Source organism: Erinaceus europaeus, chromosome 3 (assembly GCF_950295315.1).
Source record: "Erinaceus europaeus chromosome 3, mEriEur2.1, whole genome shotgun sequence".
Classification (NCBI taxonomy): Eukaryota; Metazoa; Chordata; class Mammalia; order Eulipotyphla; family Erinaceidae; genus Erinaceus; species Erinaceus europaeus.
This window is the reverse complement of record NC_080164.1, coordinates 118,093,977-118,120,525: the sequence shown is the minus strand read 5'-3', so window position 1 is coordinate 118,120,525 and position 26,549 is coordinate 118,093,977. Positions and strand designations below refer to the sequence as shown.

Genomic DNA, 26,549 nt, shown 5'->3' with positions numbered 1-26,549 from the left:
GAAAACACAAGTCGAACCTGAAATGGAATTGGCATATTGCACCAAAGTAAAAGACTCTGGGGGGGGGGGGGATACAGGTCCATGAAGGATGATAAATGACATAGTGGGGGTTGTATTGTTAAATGGGAAACTGGGGAATGTGATGCATGTACAAACTATTGTATTTACTGTTGAATGTAAAACATTAATTCCCCAATAAAGAAATAAATTTAAAAAAAAGAAAAGAAAAGAAAGGAAAAGGAAAGAAAAATACTAGTACAACATGGGAATTAGAACAATAAAAAAAGCCTTGGATGCTCAAAAAAAAAAAAAAAAAAAAAGACTCTACTGCCTAAGACTCCCAGAGCCCAAGTTCAATCCCCATCATCACCATCAGCCAGAGCTGAGCAGGGCTCAGTGGAAAGAGAGACAGAGACAGAAAGAATCAGGCTGTTGATGTTCTTTCATTGTCACCAACAGGGAGAAATTAGTGAGTGGAGATTCTTCCAGAGTCCCCACTTGGGAGATGAGAGAGTCTGAGTCTTTTTAACTGAGAGAAACATCAGGGCAGTTAAGCAAGGTGGAGTGATTGCACACCCCGGGTAGGTCTCATACCCCCAAAGCAGACATTGAACACTGACTAAAACACAAAATTGTATGATAAATGTGTGTGTGTGCTGAAGATTTGTTTATTTATTTATGAGGGGAAGAGAGAGAACCAGAGCATCACTTTGGTACATGCAATATGAGGGCTTGAACTCAAGACCTCATGCTTGAGAGTCCAACAGCTTATCCTCACAGATCAACATTTGTGTGTCTGAGTATGTATATATGTACATGTATGCATATATATACATATAGATAGCCACAATAACAAACTATAAAATAAATGGATTTTTTTTAAAAACTTCTAGATTATTTTTACACCTTCATTCCATTAGTTAATTACCAGCTGCCTGGTTTGTGAGACAGACCTGTGCCACAGAGAACCGTGGCTGTGGTGGTGACTCTGAGAAAGGGACTGGCAGGGTGTCTGTGACCCTTCAGGAAGTGGGGCCTCACTGTTTCAGGGCTTGGTCATACCAACTCTGTCAGAGGCCCCACTGTCATCTTCTTCAACTTGGGAGACATGAATGAAAACACTTGTCAAGGCTCACAAAGGCTGAAGCCAAAAGTTCTTCATAAGTATCATGTAGATTTTATTTTTATTGCCACTAGGGTTGTCACTGGGGCTCAGTGCTTGCAGGTTGAACTCTTTATTTGATTGGATGGATAGAAATTGAGAGGGGAAGGTGGTAGAGAGAGAGAGGGAGAGAGACAGAGAGGTAGACCTGCTTCACCACTCATGAAGTGTTCCTCCTGCAGGTGGGGAATGGGGCCTCAGAACACACGTCCTTGTGCATGCTAACATGTGCACTCAACCAGGTGTGTGCCATCACCCAACCTCCCCATGCAAATGTTAAGCTTGGTTTCCATCATGTTTTCAGATGACAAAATGCATGTTAAAGGCAGAGGTGATAGCATAAAGATTATGCAAACAGACTCTCATGCCTGAGGCTCTGAATTTCCAGGTTCAGTCCCCTGCCCCACCATAAGCCAGAGCTGATCAGTGCTCTGGTAAAATAAAAAGTAAAAAATAAATGCATGTTGAGGGCCAGAGAAATAGCTCCCTTGGATAGTGTGCTGCTTTGCCATGTGCATAAACCAGGTTTGAGCTCAGCTGCCACTGTGTTGAAGGAAGCTTTGGTGCTGTGTTCTCTTTCACTGTCTCCCTCTGTCTGTCTGACTGTCTCTGTATGTGTGTATATATGTATGTTAATTCAAATGAATGATCTTAATATGTATGTTGATTGTGTATAACATGTATATTAATATATGTGTGTTAATTGAAATTGAATGCAGCCTTGGTTTCCTAGTCCCCTTCTGGCTGGGAGGAGAACTGGAGGGAACAGCCTGCTGGAGAGCCCCCTGACTGCCCCGCCTCCCTAGAGGCCTTTGCACTGAAACCTAACAGCCGCCTCTGCTTGGATCTCTGTCTCTTCTTTTCCAGATCTTTGTGATCTTCCTGCTCAGACTATTTTGCTAGAAGGCAGGGCTTGTAGTGGGAACTCCCAGGCTGTGTCCGAGCTGGGACAAGACAGGAAGTTTATGCAGAGCAACAATTATGTGCCGAAAAGCTAAAATCTGTGTTCCTGCTTCCTGAAGCGGCTGGAAGCATGGGGGATGCTCTCCTCGGGAAACTTCTACACAGACAGAAAGATCCCCCAATCTCTCTCTGACATGTGAGTCTCCCCTTTGTCCTAGCCCCCCACTCCCCAGCCAGGAGGTCCAGAAAGCAATCCCAAACTGATGGGAAGCATCAGATCTGCTGTTGGAGTCCCAGGGGCTAGGAGAGAAATTAAAAAAAAAAAAATACTTGGCATCTCAGGTGCCACAGTGATGCTCTGGTTCTCTCTCCATGAATAAATCAATACAGCTTAAAAATACATGTCATAGGGGGTCTGGCAGTAGCACACCGGGTTAAGCGCACATGGCGCAAATCACAAGGACCAGCTTAAGGATCCCAGTTCAAGGCCCCGGCTCTCCACCAGCAGGGAGAGTCACTTCACAAACAGTGAAGCAGGTCTGCAGGTATTTGTCTTTCTCTCCCCCTCTCTGTATTCCCCTCCTCTCTGGATTTCTCTGTCTTATCCAACAACGATGGCAGTAATGACAACAACAATAATAACAACAACAATGATAAACAACAAGGGCAACAAAAGAGGAAAAAATTAGCCACCAGGAGCAGTGGGTCATAGTGGAGGTACCGAGCCCCAGCGATAACCCTGGAGACAAATATATATATATATCACAAGCATTGTTCCACTTGTTCACAGCTGTGGTGGGGGGCAGGTCGAGAGGGGTTGTTGTTTTAACTTGTGCTTGGGCAATTGGCTGGAAGGCCCACAGTTGGGGAGCAGGTGTGCTAGAGGTGGGAGCAGGTGTGCTAGGGGTGGAAGCAGGTATGTCGCTTCAAGTTCAGTCCCTCTCTGGCCTCTGAGAGACTATCTATTCCATACTAGGGTTTGTTTGCTATTCCTTCCTACTTTTTTTTTTTTTGTTTCAGACCACTGCTCAGCTCTAGCTTATGGTGGTCTAGGGGCTGGGACCTGACTCTCAGACTTGAGAATCTCTTCACATAATCATTATGTTATCTCCTCTGCCCTTGTTTGCCTTCCCTCCATCCTTCTTTCCTTCCTTCCTTCCTTCCTTCCTTCCTTCCTTCCTTCCTTCCTTCCCTCCTTCCTTTCTTTCTTCCTCTCTCTTTCTCCTCTCTTCCTTCCTTCCTTTCTTGTCATGATTTGAAACCTCTCTGCATTCAACTAAACTTTATTTATATTTCTTTTGCGGAAATTAGTCATGTGTTTGTCTTTGACTCTACTAACGACATGACTCCATAGGAATAAATGTTTCAGTTATAAACTTGTTTGTATTTCTGCCAGAGCACTGCTTAGCTCTGGTTTGTAGTGGTGCTGGGGACTGAACCTGAGATCTTTGGAGACTTAGGCATGAAAAGCTTTTTTTGCAGATGCATCATGCTGTCTCCCTAGCCCTGTTTCAATTTTTTTTAAAAGATTTATTTATTAATGAGAAAAATAAAAAATAACAGAGCATCACTCTGGTACGTGCAATACCAGAGATTGAACTCAAGACCATATGTCTGCTGTTCTACCCACTGTGCCACCTCCTGGGCTGCTTTTTTAAAAAGACTTTGTTAGTGGGGGCAGGTGGCTGGAAGGCGATGCACCCAGTTGAGTGCACACATTACCGTGGACCAGGGTTCAAGACCCTGGTCCGTACTTGCAAAGGGCGGGGGAGGGGGGGAGCTTCATGAACAGTGCTGCAGGTGCCTCTCTTTCTCCCTCTTTAGGCTTTAGGTAGAGCTCAGAGCAGATGTTGTGGGAAGACTCGCCCTGGGTCTGAGAGACGTCCTAAGAGCCAGTTCCCTCCCAGGAGTTGTTGGGTCTGCTCTCACTTCTGAAGAATCATGAAAAACTCAGTAGGTCAGATGTACAAACTTTTATCAAAGAAATGAGGTAGAGAGTATGTAGAAACAGATCTAATGCACAAAGTCAGCTTGTGCAGTAGACAGGATGATGGCCATGGAGAGAATGGCCCTTCCCTGAGTCCTTTTCTCTATTATGCCCCAGCCTTAGTCCTACTTAGAGCCATTGAGATTATCTGCTTTTTCTATTGGAGTTCTGTTTCCTAGGTGTGGTTACCTTTCTAAAGCCCTTCCCATAGTGAATAGTGCTTCCTAGTGCACCCTTAAAGCTTTTCCCACTACTCTTTTGAACAGAGAGAAATGGAGAGAGGAGGGGGATACAGAGAGGGGGAGAGAAAGATAGACATCTGCAGACTGTGAAGCGACAACATGTGAAGCGACTCCCCTGCAGGTGGGGAGCCAGGGGCTCGAACCGGGACCCTTATACCAGTCCTTGTGCTTTGCACCACCTGTGCCTAACCTGCTGCACTACCGCCCGACTCCCTCCATTGATATTCTTAATCAAAGTGGCTGGCAGCTAGAAACCCAGTCCTTTTACTTGCCAGTGTCTTGAACTCTGTTCTAGAAGCTGAGATTTTTCTTTCCTGGACTAGCTTTTTTAAATTTTCTTTTTTATTTCAAAAGCATGGCAAAAAGCCACATTTATATATTTATGCCCCAGCACCTCTGGTGGCCTGCAGTGGCTCTGTTTACCTCTCCACCCACACCTCCCTCTGACACCTCTAGTCCAGGCCCTGCTCTACATCTCTTACAAGGCCTGCTGGGAACGCTAGTCCAGCCTGTGAGTCTGAGGGCCTGGGGCAAGCTGCCATCGCACCTACTTCCGTGTGTTACTAAAACATGACCTTACCATCTGCTCTTGTATTTTCACAGTGACTTAGTGTTTTAGTGCCAGGCTGCTGGAACAGACACTGCTTGGTCCTCAAGAAAATACAAGGGGGTGGTCAGGTGGTAGCACACCCAGTAGAACGCATATGCTACCATGCACAAGGACCAGAGTTCAAGCTTCAGATCTCCACTGGCAAAGGGGAAAGCTTCATGAGTGGTGGAACTGTACAGCAGGTGTCTCTCTTTCTCTCTCCCTTTCTATCTTTCTTCTCAATTTTTCTCTACCAGAAAAAAAAATGGGGGGAATGGTTGTTGGAAGCAGAGGATTCATCATGCAGGCACTTCTTCTTCTTCTAGTGTTTGCCCTTCTTCCGTAGCCAGTCAACAGCGTCAGGTTGAAAGCTGCAGGCACTGAGCCCCAGCGATGGCCCTGGTGGAAAAGAAAAATAAAGAGTAGGAGGAGGAGGAAGGAAGAAAGGAGGTAAGGAGAGGGAGAGAGAGGAGAGATTATCAAAAAATATATCAATGGCAGAAAGACCAGTATGCAGGCATGCAAAGTACAGAATATTTTCCACCATTTGAAATGATCCTGTTTGTGCATTTACACGCATATTATCACCTTCTGTCTTCATCAGATTGTCAAAGCCCTGGGGGGTGGGCTCTGTCTGACTCAAAGCTGCAGTCTGACTCAATGCCTCCTGGCAGCTGCTCTGCTGACATTTTGGGCCTGAATACCAAGGGCCAAATAGGGAAGGGGCAAGGACTCCCCCTGGAGGTTTCCTTGGACTGGCCGCTCTGTGGTCATAGCAGGCTTACAACATTATCAGAGTTGACTTCACTCAACCTGTGATGAGAGGGGGAGGCTGTGAAGGAGAGATGTGTCAGAGTGAATGCACCAGTCAGCTCCCTCCCGGGTCTTCCATATTAACTAGCTCCTCAGCCTCCCTGTGCCCCGACCTGATCTCAGAACTCTCTTCTCCATCCCCCCTCCCCAGGTGAACCCAGTCAGGCACCCGCTGTCCACTGTCCCTCGAAGCTGTGTAGCCAGTGTGGATGGCCAAGAAAGCACCTGCCACTCCAAGAGCCTGAAGCATTTACTGCCTGGCCTTTCACAGAGAAAGCTTTGAGAGCTGAGTGGTGGCACATCTAGTTGAGTGCACATGTCACAATGTGCAAGGACCTGGGTTCGAGCCTCTGGTCCCCACCTGCAGGGGAAAAGCTTTGTGAGTTGTGAAGCAGGGCTGCTTGTCTCTATTTCTCTCTCTCTCTCCCCTCTCCCCCCTACCATTGATTTATGACTGTCTTTATCCAATAAATAAAGATACTAAAAAAAATTAAAAAGAAAAAAAAAAAAGCTGCCAAGGCTGTCTCTGATGAGAAGAGTCAGGGGTGACTGAACAATGAATGAGCCTGCTCTTCTGAGTAGGCTAAACTGTTTGAGGGAGAAAATGGATGGTAAACAATCAAAATAAAATAACAGGGGCCAGCAGGATAGCTCACTTAGATAATGTGCTGCTTTGCCCTGTGTATGAGCCAGATTCAAACCCAGCTCCCACTGCACTGAAAGGAGCTTTGGTGCTGTGATCTCCCACCCTCTCCCTCTCTATATCTACCTGTATTTAAAATAAAACATAGGAAGGCTCGAGAGAAAAGCACAGTGAAGGAAAGGGTAGACAGAAGGGCAAAAGTAAGTTTTGCAGTTAAAAACCTATTCATGGGGGGTGGGGGGTTGCACAGCAGGTCAAGAGCACATGGCACCAAGCACAAGGACAAGGACTCCTATAAGGATCCTGGTTTGAGCTTCTGGCTCCCTACCAACAGGGGGGTCACTTCACAAGTGGTGAAGCAGGTCTGCAGGTCTTTCTCTGCCCCTCTCTGAATTTTCTTCCTCTCTTGATTTCTCTCTGTTCTATCTTGTTTCTCTCTGTTCTAATAACAATTACAATAACAACAATAACAATAATAACCACAACAATGGCAACAAAAGGAGGGGGAAAAGTCTCCAGGAGCAGTGGATTGGTAGTGCAGGCATCAAGTCCCAGCAGTAATCCTGGAGGCAGAAAAAAAAAAAAAAAAACCCTATTCCTTTAATGAGAGCAGTGAAAGACAGAGACACTAGTATTGCTGTGTCATGCAAGGTGCTGGTGGAGAGAGAACCAGTGCATCATTCTAGCACATGTGATGTCAGGGATTGAACTCAGACCCTCATGCTCACAGGTCAGCAGCTTTACCCACTGTACCACCTCCTGAGCTAGAGCCAGCAGATCTCTCATGTTTCTTATGTCTGTTGAGTATGCTGCAGCCCTTCCCTTCTGGGCTCTTCCAAACTCTATGCAAGTATTCTTGATTGCTGGCTGTACAGTTTCCAATGGGAAGGTCAGTTGGTGTTTGGTGGCCATGTGCTCAAGTCTCAAAAACTAGGGCCAGAAGCAATTTGCAATGGGGAAGAAGATTTGTGGAAGGGGAGGCATGGTCTCCCCACTGCCTGAAGGGTTGTCATGGGAGGGAGTAGCCAGTGGTGCCACCCTCAAGCTGCTCACATGACCTTTCTCTTTACAAGAGATGGCTCTAGCACTATTTGGCCTGGTGAGTCCCAGAGCTTGGCAGAACAGGCAGCTTCTCTTGAAGCCTGGAGGCCTTTCTAGAACCTAGAGGAAACTTCCACCTTACCAATTGCCAAATAAACCAGTCAGAGTAGCACCATCAAATATCGCATATGTTGCTTTCAAAATTAAAAGATAACCATAAAATATGGTGGGGGGGTTTTCTTTTAAATTCATGATGGAGAAGATTGAGACAAGACAAGATTTTCACACTGAAACTCTGAGGTCCAATATCTTGCAACACCAATAGCCAGAACTGAGCAATGCTCTGACTAGAGGAAAATAAGACAGAAGGAGGAGGAAGAGGAGAAAAGAAGAAGGAGAAGAATTCATGATTGGAAATGCCACCTACACTAACTGACTGTCCAATTGGAGCAGGAGCAAGGAGTGAGCCCCAGACAGAATCTTACATGCAGCTCATTCCTGCTCTTGGAGTGCAAATTGCATTCGATTCTTCTTCCTGCTCAGAAACGAATGCACTGGGGCAGGCTGGGAGTAGCAGGTCCTGGTGCTGGGTTGTCTTCCCTGAATATAGGACCAGACAGGTGGTGAGAGTGGGCTGCATCAAACAGGACTGGGAATGACAGCACCAAGGCTGTGACCTGGGAGGTGAAACACCACCTAAGTAACAGAGGAGTTCTGGGCACCAAGATGGGATATGGAATATAGCACAGTAATTTATATGTCAGACTTCCATAACCAGAATTCCCAGGTTCAATCCCCAGAACCATCAGAATCCAGAGCTGAGCAGTCCTCTGTAATACGTGTGTGTGTGTGTGTGTGTGTGTGTGTGTGTGTGTGTGTGTATGTGTGTGTGTGATTGTGCACTGAAGTCACTAGGATTAAGATAGAAGCAGTGATGGAAGAGTGTGAGCAACTACTGTGCTCAAGGACCCAAGTTCAAGCCACTGGTCCCCACTTGCAAGGGGGAAATTTCATGAGTGGTGCTACAGGTTCCTCTGTCTCCCTGTCTCTTTCTTCCCTCCATCTCTCTGTCCTGTCAGATTAAAAAGAGTAAGAAAAAACCAGGATCAGTGAATTTGTCCTGTAAGCATCGAGCCCCAGCAATAACTCTGAGAATAAAGAAGAGTGCACACAACTGAAATGATGAACATATGGGAATGAGAGTCCCTGGGGCCCAAACACACAGCAATCACAAGGGGAAGCCAGAAATACAGTCTGTGGCTTGATATTCAAAACAGATATTTTGGGGGTTGTGGGGTGAGGAGGAGGTGGTAGGTGGACTGCTCAGTTTCTGTGGAGTTTTCCCTTCTGGACAGAGAATTGTCCCAGGGGAAACTTCAGGCTTCCTAAAAGTTTTTCCTTCTTTTATCACAAGGGGGCACCATAGTCCAGCTAAAGATTCTTTTTCCTTTTTCCTTTTTTTTTTTTTTTTTTTGATTTTCAGTTATGTAATTCTTTATCAGTAAAACTAGAAGCAAAAGGTGAGTTCTTTATTAGGACTCAATAATTTGTACGATTTAAAATAACAGTAGTAATCTATGGTGATGTATATTGCAAAGTAGAATGAACAATAACACAAAGGATAGACAGGGAGATTAATGTTATTTAGAATGTAAAACATTTTTTCAAGTATTAAAGCAATTATAATGGCTACATATTATGTATATTTTTTAATTTTTTTAAATTTGCTCCCCCCCTTCTGGAGAGGAGATGAAGACAGAGAGGGGGAGAGAAAGACAGACACCTGCAGACCTGCTTCACCGCCTTTGAAACGACCCCTCTGCAGGTGGGGAACCGGGGGCTCGAACCGGGATCATTTAAGCGGGTCCTTGCGCTTAACCCGCTGCGCTACCCCCCCACCCCTATATTATATATTTTTAAAATTTTTATTTATAAAATGGAAATATTGACAAAACTATAGGATAAGAGGGGTACATTTCCACAAATTGCCCACCCCCAGAGCTGCATATCCAGTCCGTTCCCTTGACAGCTTCCCTATTCTTTATCCCTTTGGGAGTATGGACCCAGGATCATTGTGGGATGCAGAAGGTGGAAGGTCTGGCTTCTGTAATTGCTCCTCCACTGAACATGGGTGTTGGCAGGTTGATCCAAACTCCCAGCTTGTCTCTCTCTTTCCCTAGTGGGGCAAGGATCTGGGGAGGTGGGGCTCTAGGACATATGGTGGGATCACCTGCCCAGGGAAGTCAGGTTGGCATCATGGTATCATCTGGAACCTGGTGGCTGGAAAAGAGTTAAGATATAAAGCAGAACAAATTGTTGACTAATCATGAACCTAAAGGCTGGAATACTGCAGATGAAGATTTGGGGTCTCTGTTTTAGAAAAAGTTAGTAGTTCTATTTTAGATATATTCCAAAGGGCCCATGACTTTGCTAGTTTTTTGCTGAACCTGAAATCTAATATGCGGATGGACCCAGGTTGTTATCTGAGGCGATGGTGTCATAATTGGAAAAAGGACTAGAAAGCTGGATCAAGAAAGAGTGTAGTTCCCAAATCTGGGGAAAGTATATAAATATTCTTAACTATAAACCACATCAATTTGATCTGGGGCCCATATTCAGCACAGGAGCCTATGTAACCTCTGCACCCCTATAGGTCTGAGCTTGTATTTTGTGGTCATGACTAGGAACATTCCAGGCTGCACTAATTTTAGGACCCATCCTCCTTGGATAGTAGGTAGAGTATGTTGTCCAACCTCCCTTCAGAGAATGGAAAATTCCCTACCATTGTTGATCCATATTGGTGGCAAGTTCTTATAGGGGCCCACAAAGGAGTCTATTATGTTATTCTTGGTGGAGATGACCAGTAACAGTGGCAAGAGAGTTCTGTTGGATGTCTAGGCCCATCATGTCTGTGTGGGAATCCCAGGACTCCCTGACTAGGGCCCCAGGTGATGGGGGTGGCCTGGTAGAGACTAAAGAGTCATCATTATAGTATGCCAGCCTCTTGCACTTATTCGGCTTTTGTAGTCCTTACTTTGTCTGACAAGGTTAGCTTTGGAGTAATTGAGGGAAATTTAATAGGAGGTAGGTGAAGAGGGTATTTGGGTCTAAGTAGAAACTGTTTCATTAGGTACTTTGTGGTGTCTTTTTAGTTCTTTCTACTTGCTTGCTTCATTTATTGACTCTCTGCAAATTATTGTGCACTTTTGCTTTAAGGTATATATTTTCCCCTAACTTATGGTTACATGTACATATGCCCTATCTCATGGGCTCTGGTCTATATCTTAGTGAACACAAATAAAATCAACACCTAATTATGTCATCCTCTAAAGGTAGCTGGTTATCTCTAGCTATCACTGGCACATACTCTATGGGACTTGTTTGTATCTGTCTGTTTGCTTTTGCACTATTTTCTATCAGTGTGGAATGCAGGGCAGAAAGTACACATAGTAGCAGCTCAAGAAAGCAAGTAGGACTTTAAAACAACTGGGAACAGCACTTGGCATCAATGGCTACCAGTGGGTTTTATTATTTATGTCTCTCTCAATTAATAAAATTATTAAATTACTTATATTATTTTTTAAAAGATTGAGTTCTTGTTTTAAAAATTTTGTATTATCTTTATTTGTTTATTGGATAGAGACAGTCAGAAATTGAGAGATAAAGGGGAGATGGAGAGGAAGAGAGACATCTGCAACCCTGCTTCACTACTCCAAAAGCTTTCAGTGCTCCCATAGGGGGTGTTTAATCAATTGCTTTGAAAATAGGCCTTGCCAAAAAAAAAAAAAAAAACGCAGTTTCAGAAATAAGACCTTCAGTACATATCCTGGATCAAGTCTCTCTCTCTCTCTCTCTCTCTCTCTCTCTCACACACATACACACACACACACACACACACACACACACACACTGAGCACTAGTCTGGTAAAAACTAATAAACAATACATGAATTCCAGTTTAGACTCAGTGACTATAAGATTCTTGTCCATTTCCAGCTCTCAGGCTTTCTTCTTTTTAGAAAATGGAACATCCCCTGTATGCCCAACAGCTTGGACTGTCGTCCTATCAACAAAAAAAGGGAAGTGATAACTTGTACAAACCCCTTCTGTTTCATTAGTTTAATACCCCCTGCTTAAAACTGTATTCTATTTACATAACTACTGTATTCTATTTACATAACCACTACAGGGCATTGGTTCAATCCCCACTGGTTCGTGATATGTTTTTGCTCCGCCCCCTCTCCTTGTCATACCCTGATTTTCACCAGTCACTTTTCTCTCCACCCTCTCTGCGTCGCATCCTGTTCCCACCCTACTGGGCTAGTATATTTATAAGGACAAGATTGTTTGTAGTAGTTAGTTTAGCTTAGCTTGGTATAGATTGCGCTGCGTCCTGCATGAATAAAGAGATACTGTGTACAACCCAGCCATGAGTCCCGGGTCGTCTGTTACCCGCCTGTGAAGCCAGCCCGGCGAAAACAACATAATTATTTAAAAAATTATTATCTGTATTTATTTATTGACTAGAGACAGCCAGAGATTGAGAGGAAGAGGATAGATAGATAATAGACCTGCAGCCCTGCTTCACCACTCGTGAACTCATGAAGCTTTCCCAGTGCAGGTGGGGACCAGGGGCTTGAACCTGGTTCCTTGCACAATGTAACCTGTGTACTCAACCAGGTGTGCCATAACCTGGGCCCCATGATAACATTTTAGGTAGAATGCCAAAGCCATAGCCCATGAAATAATTTATTAATGATGGGGCCAGGTGGTGGTGCACCTGGTTAAGTGCACACATACCAGTGTGCAAGGACCCAGGTTCAAGCCCCTGGTCACCACCTGCAGGGGGATATGAGTGGTGAAGCAGGGCTGCAAGTGTCTCTCTTCTCTCTCTCAACCTCCCCTCTCAATTTCTGTCTCTGGCAAATAATAAATAAATAAAAATACTTTAAAAAGAAGAAGAAAGAATTCATTAATGGACTGGGTGACATTAAAATCTGGAACTCCTGCCTCAGGAGAGACTGTTGAGAGAATGAGGGAACAAGCCACAGACTGGGAGAAAGCATTTGTGAGGGATGTCTGAACACAAAACACAGAGATAACTCTTCAAACTCAACACTGAGAAGATAATCAAGCCACTGGGGAAAAATGGACCAAGACCCTTAAACAGACATCTGTAGGGTTGGCAAATACACCTATGGTAAATATGACTTTAGGATCTCAGTCATCAGATTTCATTAGGTAACTGCAAGTTACAAGAGTGAGCCACAGCCACACAACAGTCAGAATGGCCCAAATCGAACACACTGACAATATCAAATATTGGGCAACACAGAGAGAGCACAGGGACGCTTACTCCTTGCCACTTGCAATACAAACCAGTATGACTGGCAGCCAGTATAGGTTGGCAGTCTCTTAATGAACTAAATACTCGTTTTCTTTCTTTCATCTTCTTTCTCTCTTTTCCTGTTTTCTCTCCTTCCTTTCTCCTTTCCGGAGCACTTAGTCAGCTCTGATTTATGGTGGTGTGGGAAACTGAACCTGGGACTTTGGAGCCACAGGCATGAGATTCTCTTTGCATAACCATTATGCTATCTCTCCCCACCTTACTGATTTGTTTATTTATTTATGGCAGAGGTAGGGAGAGAGTGAAAGAAATCACAGCACCTAAGTTTCCTTCAATGCTGTGGGAACCAGGTTCAAACCTGGGTCATATGGCTAAGTGGCTCAGTATTCAAGTGAGCTCTTCTGCCAGCCCTTCTTTTGTTTTCAGGATTTATTTATTTATTTATTTATACCAGAGCATAGCTGAGCTCTAGCTTATGGTGGTGCTTAGGATTGAATTTGGGACCTTTGGTGCCTCAGAAATGAAAGGTTTCTTTTTTATAACTATTATGTTATCTCACCAACACTGTTATATTTGTATATATGTAATTTTATTTTTTAAAATATATTTTATTCATTTATTTTATGAGCAAGCTACATAGAGAAAGAGACCAATACTACTCAGCTCTGGCTTATGGTGAAACTGGGGACTGAGCCTGGGTTATCTTAGCCTTAGAGATGAAAGACATTTGTAGAACCATTATGCTGTTTCCCCAGTCCTTACGATTTATTTTCTGGGGAGTCAGGTAGTAGCGCAGAGGGTTAAGCGCAGGTGGTGCAAAGCACAAGGACTTGTGTAAGGATCTCAGTTCCAGTACCTGACTCCCCACCGGCAGGGGAGTCGGTTCCCAAGCAGTGAAGCAGGTCTGCAGGCGTCTATCTTTCTCTCCCCCTCTTTGTCTTCCCCTCCTCTCTCCATTTCTCTCTGTCCTATCCAACAATAGTGACATCAATAACAAGAGCAATAATAACTACAGCAATAAAAAGGGCAACAAAAGGGAATAAATAAATATTTATAAAAAAAGATTTATTTTCTGGGGGGCCCGGCGGTGGTGCAACGGATTAAGTGCACATGGCACCAAGCACAAGGACAGGTGTAAGAATCCTGATGCGAGCTCCCAGCTCCCCACCTGCATTGGGGTTACTTTAGAAGCTATGAAACAGGTCTGCAGGTGTCTTATCTTTCTCTCTACCCCTCTGTCTTGCCCTCCTCTCTTGATTTCTTTCTGTACTATCCAACAACAAGGGCAACAAAACTGGAAAAGTGGCCTCAAGGAGCAGTGGATTGATTGGTAGTGCAGGCACTGAGCCCCGGCAATAACCCTGGAGGCAAAAATAAATAAATAAATAAATAATAAATAAACTAAATACTCTCCTTTTTTTTTTTCACCTTCAGGGTATTTTGTTAGACTTTGTGCCTGCCCAATTCCACCCAGTCAGGCAGACTTTTCCCTTTTGTTCTTATTTTAGAAAGAGGATGAAAGGAGCCACCTCATGACTCTACCACTTGTGAAACTGCTCCTTTGTATGGTGCTCCCATGTGGTGGCCAGGAGCTCCAGCCCAGGTCTTTGCCTGTGGTAAAGTGTAAGCTCTACTGAGGGTGCCATTTTGCTCCCCTAAACATGCTCTTTTTATCACACGATCCATCAGCTATGCTTCTTAGTACAGACTCAAGGGAGTTAAAATAGAGACTCGTAAAATCTTGAACATGGATGTTTGTAGTGGTTGTTTTCACCATTGCCCAAACTTGGGCACTATCAAGATTTTATTATTTTTTTCTTCAGTAGAAAATGGACAATGAGGTTGGTACATCCAGAAAGTGAAATAGTATTTAGTGCTAAACTGAAGTTAGCTAGCAAGGCCCCTCTGGAAAGGTGGCATGCTATGTGATTCCAGCCAGACGACATTCAGGAAAAAGAAACACTACGCTGACACCTAAAAGACCAGATTCCACCACCAGGGAGTGTGGAGAAGCTTAGAGCCCAGAGAAGACATAGGGGAGATAAGTTGTCATGTATGATATTGCCTTGGTGAATGCATGTGCTTGTACATTCGTCACAATCCAGAAGGTACAACACTGAGAATGGCCCCCACTTCACTCTGGATTGGCCCAGGCTTGTTGAACCATGTCCCACCCTGGAGGGAGATGTTGGGAGTGGAGGAGGCTGAGTTAGGGTGAGGAGGGCACTGGGCGTAGGCGAACCTCTGTGCCGACTGTTCAGTGTTGCTAAGAACCAGAAAAAACTCTCAAATGAAGGGTTATTTGGTGTGTGTGTTTAACCAGAGATAGAGTGTATGTATGTTTGTGTGTGTATATATACATATACATTATTATTATTATTATTATTATTATTATTATTATTAACCAGAGTGCTGTTCAGCTTTGGTATGGTTGTACCATGGATTGAACCTGGGACTTTAGAATCTCAGACATGAAAGACTTTTGCAGAACCAAGATATAATCTTCTGGGTCCCCAATAACATGTTTTTTTTAACTAGGTAATCAGGAGTAGGGTAAGAAATTACTGCCTGTAGAAATCTCCACAGTTTACCCAACTGCTAAAAAGAGCTAACAGAGCTAGAGGAAACAGATCTTGCTTATTCTCATTTTAAAAAATATTTATTTGTTTAAATGAGAGATATGGAGAGAGTGGAGAGAGAGAGAGAGAGAGAGAAAGAGAGACCAGAGCACTGCTCGGCTCTGGCTTATGGTGGTGCTGGTAATTGAACCTGGGGCCTCTAACTCTCAGGCATACTAACATTGTGCTACTCCTTCTGGTCTGCTTCCTTACTGTTTTAATAGGGCTCTTTCTAGCTGGTGAAATAGCTCAGTCGGATAGTGCATTGCTTTGCCATGTGTGTGACCCAGGTTCAAACCCAGCCCCTACTACTGAAGGAAGCTTTGGTGCTGTGGTCTTTTTCACTCTGCCTCTCCATCTCTAGCTAAAAAAAAAAAAGAAGAGAAAAGAAAAAAAAAAAAAAGAAAAGACAAAAGAAAAGGGAGAAAAGAAAAAGAAGAAAGGGGTGGGATTAATCATGTTACTCAAGTGCATGGTAATTTTTCCATCTTAAAGAATCTTTACCTATTTGAGGTTAACATACACCTATTATTCCGTAGAATTCAACCTGTTATAGTCTGAGGCTAAGTTAGTCAGTCCAATGTCAAATGTGCAATTCAATTAAGTGAGTGATGTAGGTTTTCTGTTTTTAGAGATGTTTATTTATTTGCTGTGGCTTATGCAAGGCTGGGATCAAAGTACCTGCATAGTTCCTCACACTGGTGACTTGCTTATGTTCTGCTGCTGAGCTCACTCACTAGGCCCCGAGTTAAGCTTTGAATCAAAGATGAAATCTTATCAGATTTGTAGAAAATAGCATGCCTTTCTTTCTTTCTCTCTTTTCTTTCATTCTTCCTTATTTTCTTTTTTCTCTCTTCCTTGCTTTCTTTTTCTCTCTTTCTTTCTTTCTTTCTTTCTTTTTCTTTTCCTTTTTTTCTTTCTCTCATTCTTTACCAGTGCACTGCTCAGTTCTGGTTTCTGGTGGTGTTGGGGACTGAACTTGGGACTTCAGAGCCTTAAACATGAAAGTTTTTTGCAGAGCCATTATGCTATCTCCCTAGCCCCTGATGTCCTGACACGTAAAAGAACCACACTGACCGTATTTCTCACTTCCATCACTGGCAGTGTGTGAGTTATCTGAGCACTTGAGAGGGGCTCCTGTGCTAAGTCAGAAAAAGGAGGGCCAATATTTGCAGGGAAGAACTGACACAGCAGTCTGAGACTGTTGTACTTAGGAAGGCCTGCTCTCTGGGCTTGCTCCTGGCTGGCATCTGGGAAGCTGGTCCAGAGTGCCTCCAACCACCAATGGCCCCACCAGGCAGATTCACTGTGCCCAGCCTGTGTAAACAATATGGCTAATGCAGGGACGTTGGAGCAGGCCAAGGTAAGCATGCAAAACCCACTAGACCCTCTGTTGGACATTCCTGCACCAAAATATTGCACAGGTACTGAGTTTTACTTTAGAGGGGGAGTGTGCTGCGTGTGACCTCTTGTGGGAGGGGCAAAGCAGTAGTAAGCCTGTAGATGGACTCCTGTAGACTCTGCTCAGGTCCTTCCTTACCCTCCTGCTCTGCATCTTAACTGTGGCGCTCTTGTCAGTCTCCATCTGAGTTCTGTGAATCCCCTCAGTGCCTCTCTGAACAGGAGGGTAGTCTCAGGATCCCTGGCACACTAAGGAAATGGAATTATTTTCTTTCAAATGCTGTTCAAAGTGTAGGGGAGTGTTGGATTAGTGAAGTTTTCAAGTTAAACCAAATGATGCATCTTTCAGATGCAACCGATAACATTTCTAGGTGTGTAAGTAGAGCGAAAGTGTTTGTAAGCTGAATGGAAATTTCACTTCAGCGAAATTGGTCTGCACTTAACACTTTTGTTCTTTCTCTTTCCATTCCTTCTTTTTCTTTTGATTCTTTTACTTTCCCTTCCTTTCTATACTATTTGTCTATTTTAGATAAAGACAGAGAAAAGTTGAGAGGGAAAGGGAAGTTGAGAGGGAAAAGCAGAGAGACATTTGCAGCACTACTTCACTTGTGAAATTTCCCCACCTAGGGGCTGGGGGCTTGAACCTGGGTCCCTGTGCATGGTAGTATGTGTATTCAACCAGCTGTGCCACCACCTGGCCCTCATGGGCCTATTTTAATTTTTTTTAATTTATTTCTTTATTAGGGAATTAATGTTTTACATTCAACAGTAAATATAATAGTTTGTACATGCATAACATTCCCCAGTTTCCCATATAACAATACAACCCCCACTATGTCATTTATCATCCTTCATGGACCTGTATTCTCCCCACCCACCCACCCAGAGTCTTTTACTTTGGTGTGATATGCCAATTCCATTTCAGGTTCTACTTGTGTTTTCGTTTCTGATCTTGTTTTTCAACTTCTGCCTGAGAGTGAGATCATCCCATAGTCATCCTTCTGTTTCTGACTTATTTCACTCAACATGATTTTTTCAAGGTCCATCCAAGATCAGCTGAAAACGATGAAGTCACCACTTTTTACAGCTGAATAGTATTCCATTGTGTATATATACCACAACTTGCTCAGCCACTCATCTGTGGCTGGACACCTGGGTTGCTTCCAGGTTTTGGCTATTACAAATTGTGCTGCCAAGAACATATGTGTACACAGATCTTTTTGGATGGATGTGTTGAGTTCCTTAGGATATATCCCCAGGGGGCCTATTTTAATTTATTTATTAAAAGGAAACATTGACAAAATCATGGGATAAGAGGGATACAACTGCACACAATTCCCACCACCAGAACTCCATGTCCCATCCCCTCCCCCTGATAGCTTTCCTATTCTTTAATCCTCTGGAAGCATGGACCCAAGGTCATTGTGGGATGCAGAAAGTGGAAGGTCTTGCTTCTGTAATTGCTTCCCCACTGAACATGGGAGTTGACAGGTCAATCCATACTCCCAGCCTGCCTCTCTCTTTCCCTTGTGGGGCAGGGTTCTCGGGAATTGGAGCTCCAGGACACATTAGTGGGGTTGTCTGTCCAGGGAAGTCTGGTAGGCATCATGCTATCATCTGGAACCTGGTGGCTGAAAAGAGAGTTAACATACAAAGCCAAACAAATTGCTGACTAGTCATGAACCTAAAGGATGGAGTAGTGCAGATGAAGAGTGTGGGGGGGGGGTGTCTCTGTTTTGTAGATAGCTAGTAGGCATATTTTAGTTATATTCCAAAGGGCCTGTGGCTATACTAGTTTTTTTTTTTTTTCCCTGAGCCTGACGTCTGATATACAAGTGGATCCAAGTTATTGTCTGGGGAGATGATGTCATGGTTGGAAAAAGGATCAGAAAGCTGGATCAGGGAGGAGAGTAGCTCCCAAATATGGGAAAGGTGTATAAATATTGTTGACTGTAAACCCCATTTATTTGATGTGATCTGGAGCCCATATTCAGCTTAGGAGCCTATGTGACCTCTGCATCCCTGTAGATCTGAGTTCACATTCATGGGCTGATTTCTATAGCCCAAGCCAGGGCAAAAAATGTACCACAGGTGAACCAGAAAGCTCAAACTGAATAGCTCTCACCTGCCTATGGCAGACTGTTTGACCTTCTTGTGTCTGCTAGAAATTCACATCATTCTATTGTTCATAGTCCCATATCACTAAGATTTTAATTTAAAAAAAACAAAAACCTGTGCACTAGCCCAGTTTATATCACTGAATGGCTGTGCCTCTCCCACTAGCACACAGAGTCTGCTTGTATTGGTGCTATTAATCTATGATCTTTATAAAAAGCATCAACAGGTAGGGAGTCCAGTTGAACTTGTATAAGAGCATGTAACTCTAAAGTGAGACCCAGAAAAAGCCAATGTAATCTGTTGACAGTCTTTAAATCACTCAATACATTAAATAAAATGCTGCTTTGCTGAACACTAAAAGATAAATAAACGAATAAACAAGCTATTTTAAATGGTGTGGAAGATAGCACAGTGGTTCTGCAAAAGATTCTCATGCCTGAGGCTCCGAGGTCCCAGGTTCAATCCCTGGCACCAGGGTAAGCCAGAGCTGAACTGAGAGTAGTGCTATGGTTGGGAGAAAAAAAAAGACAGTGAGGCCCAGAAGGCAGGACTGGGGCTAGAGTGCTGAACTTAGAAGCATGAAGTCCAGAGTTCAAGCCCTACTGTAGCACATGCCAGAGTGATGCCCATCCTCTCTTTGTCATAAGTAAATAAACCTTTTAAAAAATGTTAAGGGTTAATAAGATAGCTCACCTGAATAGTTCACCTGCTTTTCTATGTACAAGATGCAGGTCTGAGTACAGTCCCCACTGCACTGGAAGAAGCTTCAGTGCTGCAGTGTTTTTCCCTTCTTCTGTCTCTCTGATTGTGTTTCTTTACTTCTAGCTGAAAAAGTTAGCCTGGAGTGATGAAGTCCTAGCAGTGACAAACAATAAATAAATATATCAATAAATAAACATAAATAAGAAGGAGAAAGGAAAACAAACAGCTCTAAGTACAACTGATCCCCAATCAAGCAGGTTTTAAGTCCAGAAGAAAAAATGATTAAGAACATGTGGAGGGGAAGTGATTTGGCAGGCTGTGGTTCGAAACCCTGAAGGTTCAATCTTGACTCTACCATATAAATTTGGAAACCCTCAAAAGACCTGCACAGGACAGGTGCTCTGAGCTGGGACCCCGTAGGCTGCCAGGGTCTTTGAGGATATCCAGCCATTGGAAGTGGAGCGCATGGCACAAACAACTTTGGCGGTGTTGTTTTGGGACAGAAGACAGGAAGTCAAATTCTCTCCCAGTGGAAGGTGAAGGAAACAGGACCACAGGAATATCTTGGCTCTGTCCTCCTATGTCCCTGCTGGCTGAGGTCAGCCAAGGAGGAAGCAGCTTGAAGGAAGCAAGGCTGAGGAGTTGGTAGCACTCTTAAGTGACAGGGTAGCATTGTTCAGTGTTGCCTGCCCTCTTCCTGTTACATGGGCTCTACAAACACTTTGGCTTTAACTCACAAATGTAGTAGCTGCTTAGGACATTGACTTTGTGATTTCCACACAAAACCTGCTGCTCTAGATAATAAATTAAAGATTCATAGGGGAGAAAGGGGGGGGGAAATGTATATAAATATAGATAGTTATAGAGGTAACAATCAACTCATATCTGTGACCATGGGAGAATCACTGCAGTTTCCAGTGGAGGAGATGGGGACACAGAACTCTGGTGGTGGGAACCATGTGGAATTACAACTGTTACCTCATAATTTTGTAAATCAATATTAAATCACATACACACACATACACACACACACACACACACACACACACACACACACATCTAAAGATTCTTATATGGGGTCTAATCCCCATCCCCAGTGCCTTCAAAACAGCACAGCTAGTACTCACTGGTAGAATCATCAATTCCCTTGCACCGAAAGCACCCAGAGTTCCCCATTTCTTAAAGGCACTTTCACTTATCTGCCTTTATATATAGGCAATTCAACAGGGGAAAGAGGATGAAACTTTCTTGCTTTGCTAAGTGAATTTCCTTTATCCAGAATCTACAATGTACTGAAGCTGAACAATCCTTTGCAGATGCACAGGTCCGTGTGGAAACTAGGAGAGAGCAAGTTTCTGCCCACAGTGTGTCCAGGTGGTGCACCAAGCAAATAGTCGAAGTCTCATACCTGTTATTCTTGCAACAGGGGACTGACTACCTTGCTTGATTTTGTTCCTGTTTTCTTATTTTTTTCCTCCAACAACAAAAGGGAATTAGAAGTGAGTCCAGATAACTATGTGCACTAGGGTCAGGAAAAAGTTGTCAGAAAAGCATAAGTAGCAGTGTTGGGATGCAGCTTAAAAGAAGTTAGATGGGGGCCAGATGGTGGTACCTGAGTCAAACGCATGAGAAAGCAGTGCACTCCCCTTGAGTTGTTTTGCCAAGCAGTGTTTAAAATTGCTTTATGTAAACAAGACCAGAAAAGAAAACACAAGTCGAACCTGAAATGGAATTGGAGTATTACACCAAAGTAAAAGACTCTGGGGTGGGTGGGTGGGTGGGGAGAATACAGGTCCATGAAAAATGATGAATGAAATAGTGGGGGTTGTATTGTTAAATGGGAATCTGGGGAATGTTATGCATGTTCAAACTATTGTATTTACTGTTGAATGTAAAGCATTAATTCCCCAATAAAGAAATAAATTATTAAAAAAAAACTAATCTTGGGGGTTAAATAAAACACAGTATATACAAAAAAATAAATAAAAATTAAATTGCTTTATGTATTCTGATAATCCCAGAATCAGTTGGTGCAAAATATTAAGAGTGCTCTGTCTTCTCATTGCTTTGAGCCTTTAGCCATTACCTCGGGTCTGCTGGTCTCTTCTGACCTGTTCTGGCTCCGGGAGGTGAGATGGAGCTTTGGCCACTTTTCCATGGTAGGCAGATGTGGCATCTGTGATAGTGGGCTTTGCAAATTATTCTCATTTCTACAGTACTACCAACAGCTAATATTAAGTGTGTGCTTGATCACTGCTGGAACTTTTCTAAACATTAACCTGGTTGAAGTTAGTTTGTCTTCCCTGGAGCCTAGGAATTGTGTCCTTTTTGAGAGATGACACAACTGAGAACTTGGTCAAAGTGACAAACTAGGATGGAGAAATGTGTTGTGAAGCTTTGTGGGTATGCTGCATACTTAAAAGAATTCATTTATTTACTAATGAGAAAGAGGGAGGAAGAAAGAAAGAAAGAAAGAAAGAAAGGAAGAAAGAAAGAAAGAAAGAAAGAAAGAAAGGAAAGAAGAGTGGGAGGGAGGGAGAGAGGGGGGAGGGAGAGAGACCAGAGAGAGACAGAGAGAGAGAGAGAGAACCAGTGCATCATGTGATGCCAGGGATTGAACTTAGGGCCTCCTGCCTGAGAGTCTAAGATTTCATCCACTATGTCTCCTCCCAGGCTGTATAATTCTGGGCCTGGGCCTTGCTGCTTTGGGTGGTGCTGTTTACAGGTTCATGATTCTTCTCTCAGTGATGTGTTTTCTTTTCCTTGTAAGTTGAGTTTCCTTTTTGGAGTACTATCCGGCTCACTGCAAAGGTCCCCATGTGCTCCCCCACAACCAAACACACAGAGAGAGACACATGTGCATGCACAGACAAACAAACAGAGCACACCTGCAGAGTAGTACGCTTCTTATCAGTGATTGAACGATTTTTGATGCAATAGTCACCCAAAATCCATGATTTATAGCCAGGCTTCCTCTTCTTTCTTTTTTTTTTATAAATATTTTTTTATATTTATTTTTATTTATTCCCTTTTGTTGCCCTTGTTGTTTTATTGTTGTAGTTATTATTGTTGTCGCTGTTGGATAGGACAGAGAAATGGAGAGGGGAGAGGGAAGACAGACAGAGAGAGAGAAAGATAGACACCTGCAAGACCTGTTTCACCACTTGTGAAGCAACACCCCTGCAGGTGGGGAGCCAGGGCTTGAACCAGGATCCTTATGCGGGTCCTTGTGCTTAGTGCCACCTGCGCTTAACCCGCTGCGCTACAGCCCAACTCCCCTCTTCTTTCTTTTAAGAGTAGTTAAGTAGCAAAAGAAACCACTACCCAAACCAAGAGACCCCTCACAGAATGGGAGAAGATCTTTACATGCCATACATCAGACAAGCGTTTAATAACCAACATATATAAAGAGCTTGCCAAACTCAACAACAAGACAACAAATAACCCCATCCAAAAATGGGGGAAGACATGGACATAACATTCACCACAGAAGAGATCCAAAAGGCTGAGAAACACATGAAAAAATGCTCCAAGTCTCTGATTGTCAGAGAAATGCAAATCAAGACAACAATGAGATACCACTTCACTCCTGTGAGAATGTCATACATCAGAAAAGGTAACAGCAGCAAATGCTGGAAAGGGTGTGGGGTCAAAGGAACCCTCCTACACTGCTGGTGGGAATGTAAATTGGCCCAACCTCTGTGGAGAACAGTCTGGAGAATTCTCAGAAGGCTAGAAATGGACCTACCCTATGACCTTGCAATTCCTCTCCTGGGGATATATCCTAAGAAACCCAACACATCCATCCAAAAAGATCTGTGTACGCATATGTTCTTGGCAGCACAATTTGTAATAGCCAAAACCTGGAAGCAACCCAGGTGTCCAACCACAGATGAGTGGCTGAGCAAGTTATGGTATATATACACAATGGAATACTACTCAGCTGTAAAAAATGGTGACTTCACCGTTTTCAGCCGATCTTGGATGGACCTTGAAAAAATCATGTTGAGTGAAATAAGTCAGAAACAGAAGGATGAATATGGGATGATCTCACTCTCAGGTAGAAGTTGAAAAACAAGATCAGAAAAGAAAACACAAGTAGAACCTGAAATGGAATTGGCACCAAAATGAAAGACTCTGGGGTGGGTGGGTGGGGAGAATACAGGTCCAAGAAGATTTAGAGGACCTAGTGGGGGTTGTATTGTTATATGGGAAACTGGGGAATGTTATGGATTACAAACTATTGTATTTACTGTTGAATGTAAAACATTCATTCCCCAATAAAGAAATTAAAAAAAGAAAAAGAAAAGATGGTGGAGGTCAGTGGAGGAGGAATGTTGATGGCAAGTGGGTCTGCTGGACTGTCACCAGAAAAGAAGCTATCAGTCGTAAGGCTGAAATGCTATGGATTCTATCCACAAGCTGCCTTTGGAAACAGATTGTTCAGATAAGAGCATCCAGAGAGGAGCCCAGCTGACTCAATATTAATTTGCCACCCTAGGCAGAGTCTTGCCCTAGCTCACCTGGATTCCTGACTTGCAGAACAGCGAGGCAATAGCTGAGTGTGTGAGTGGGCTCAATTGATGGCACTTTGTCACTCAGCAATAAAGGACAAAATACCTCCCACTTCAGCTGTCACTCTTCTGAGTTCAAACCATATGACCTTGTGACCAGGGTGGTGGCACAGTGGATATAGCTTTGAACTCTCCAGCATGAGGTCCTGAGTTCATTCCCTGTCTTCACATGTGCTAGACTAATGCTCTGGTTTTCTCCACCATCACCTCCACAAACACATAATATTTAAATTTTAAAAATTCCACCTATACAAAGTCTGGAAGACCATTATAATAGTCTATCCAATTGCCTCATTCTCCCCCTTTCAACCTCTCAACAGGCACAAGCTTTCATTGGTTCTCTTTGTAAAAATAATTAAATTATTGGGAGTTGGGCGGTAGCACAGCGGGTTAAGCGCAGGTGGCGCAAAGTGCAAGGAACAGCATAAAGATCCCGGTTTGAGCCCCCGGCTCCCTGCCTGCAGGGGAGTTGCTTCACAGGTGATGAAGCAGGTCTGCAGATGTCTATCTTTCTCTTCCCCTCTCTGTCTTCCCCTCCTCTGTCCATTTCTTTCTGTCCTATCCAACAACAATGACATCAATAACAACAATAAAACAACAAGAGTGGATCTCGGTTAGAACCCCGGCTCCCCACCTGCAGGGGAGTCGCTTCACAAGCGGTGAAGCAGGTCTGCAGGTGTCTATCTTTCTCTCCTCCTCTCTGTCTTCCCCTCCTCTCTCCACTTCTCTCTGTCCTATCCAACAACGACAACAACAATAATAACTACAACAGTAAAACAACAAGGGCAATAAATAAATAAAATAAAAAAAACAAGAGTAACAAAAGGGAAAATAAATATAAAACATTTTAGACAAAAATAAATAATTAAATTATTATGCATTCTTTTACATAGAGACAAAGAGAGAAATAAACCAGAGCGCCTAAATCTCCTTCAACGCAGTGGGGGCTGGACTAGAACCTGGGGTGCACACATGGCAAAGCAGTGCACTATCCAAGTGAGCTTTTATTTTTCCCTAGCCTGTTATTATGCGTTTTTCTTAACCAGAGCAGAGCACTGTTGTGCCTGGGATTCAACCTGGGTCTTGCACATGTAAATCCCATGTCCACCTTTTTATAGTTATCACAGGGTGGGTACAGGTGGAAATATTTACGCGGAACAAGGAACAGTTGGTTTCGGGTCAATGGCTATACCTATTTACCTCATCAAGGTTTCTATTGCTTCACTCGTTCTAGAAATTATTTAACCTTCAATATTTTATTAACTGGGGGGGAGAACATATTTTTTTCCACACAATTTTTTTATTATTATTTAATTGTGATCAACAAGTCTGTCGGTTAAAAGGAGTACAAATCCCACCACCAGAGTTCCATATCCCATTCCCTCCATTGGAAGCTTTCCTATACTTTATGTCTCTGAGAATATGGACCCAGGATCATCATGGGATATAGAAGGTGAAAGGCCTGGCTTCTGTAATTTCTTCTACACTGGAGATGGGCATTGGCAGGTTGATCCATACCCCCACCCTGTTTCTATCTTTCACTAGTGGGGCAGGGCTCTGGAGAGGTGGGAGTCCAGGACACATTGGTGTGGTTGTCTGCTCAGGGAAGTCAGGTTGGCATCATGGTAGCATCTGCAATTTGGTGGCTGAAAAGCTTTAAGATATAAAGCAGAAAAAGTTGTTTAATAATATTTTGAGATGAGTTTTTTGTTTGTTTTGTTCTCTAATCAGAGGTCTGCTTAACTCTGGTTTATGGTGTCACTGGGGATTGACCCTGGGGCCTTAGAGCCTCAGGCATGAGAATGTTTTGTATGCTGTCAACCTAGGCCCTTAAAGAACTAAATTGCAGACTCAAGTCCATTCAGGTCCAGCTTCATGTTGCTTTGAGAGCCCATGCCCAAGGATTGATTCCAGGTATAGTGAGTATGCACACTACAAGTTCATGAAAGGAAGCTGTAGCTAATATCAAAGGATGTCTATGTGGGGTGGGGAGAGATAGCATAATGGTTATGCAAACAGACTTTCATGCCTGAGGCTCCAATGTCCCAGATTCAATCCCCCACACCACCATCAGCCAGGGCGGGGGGGGGGGGGGGGGGGGGGGGGGGGAAGACATCTGCAGCATAGCAGCAGTGGGACAGTATTATTCATGACTCAGTGTTACCTTTGCCCTGACATGACCTGGAAAGGCCACTTCATTTCATTGCTTTTTATCTGCCCTGTTCTTCTGGGAGGTGGGGTTTGGCCCCATTGAACCAGTGTTCTGTGTGCGTCCTTGAAGCCTGAGGAAGACTTCTCAGGACACTGTGTCCATTCACAGACTCACAGACTCACAATCCATACTCCCATGAATATTTTCTCTCTGGATTACTTGTGAGTGGCAAAGCCATGCCTTCTGGGGTCTTCATGC

At 43.6% G+C, this 26,549-nt stretch overlaps 1 protein-coding gene across 1 annotated transcript in view; it reads left to right on the top strand.

The window, feature by feature from the left end:
• Positions 1-2,072: 2,072 nt before the first annotated feature.
• Positions 2,073-26,549, top strand: part of LOC103127542 (broad substrate specificity ATP-binding cassette transporter ABCG2-like) — an 88,384-nt gene continuing 63,907 nt past the window's right edge. The window contains exon 1 of the mRNA XM_060187791.1: positions 2,073-2,261. Coding sequence (XP_060043774.1) covers positions 2,203-2,261 — 59 coding nt within the window. The 5' untranslated portion in view covers positions 2,073-2,202. The remainder of the gene's footprint in view (positions 2,262-26,549) is intronic.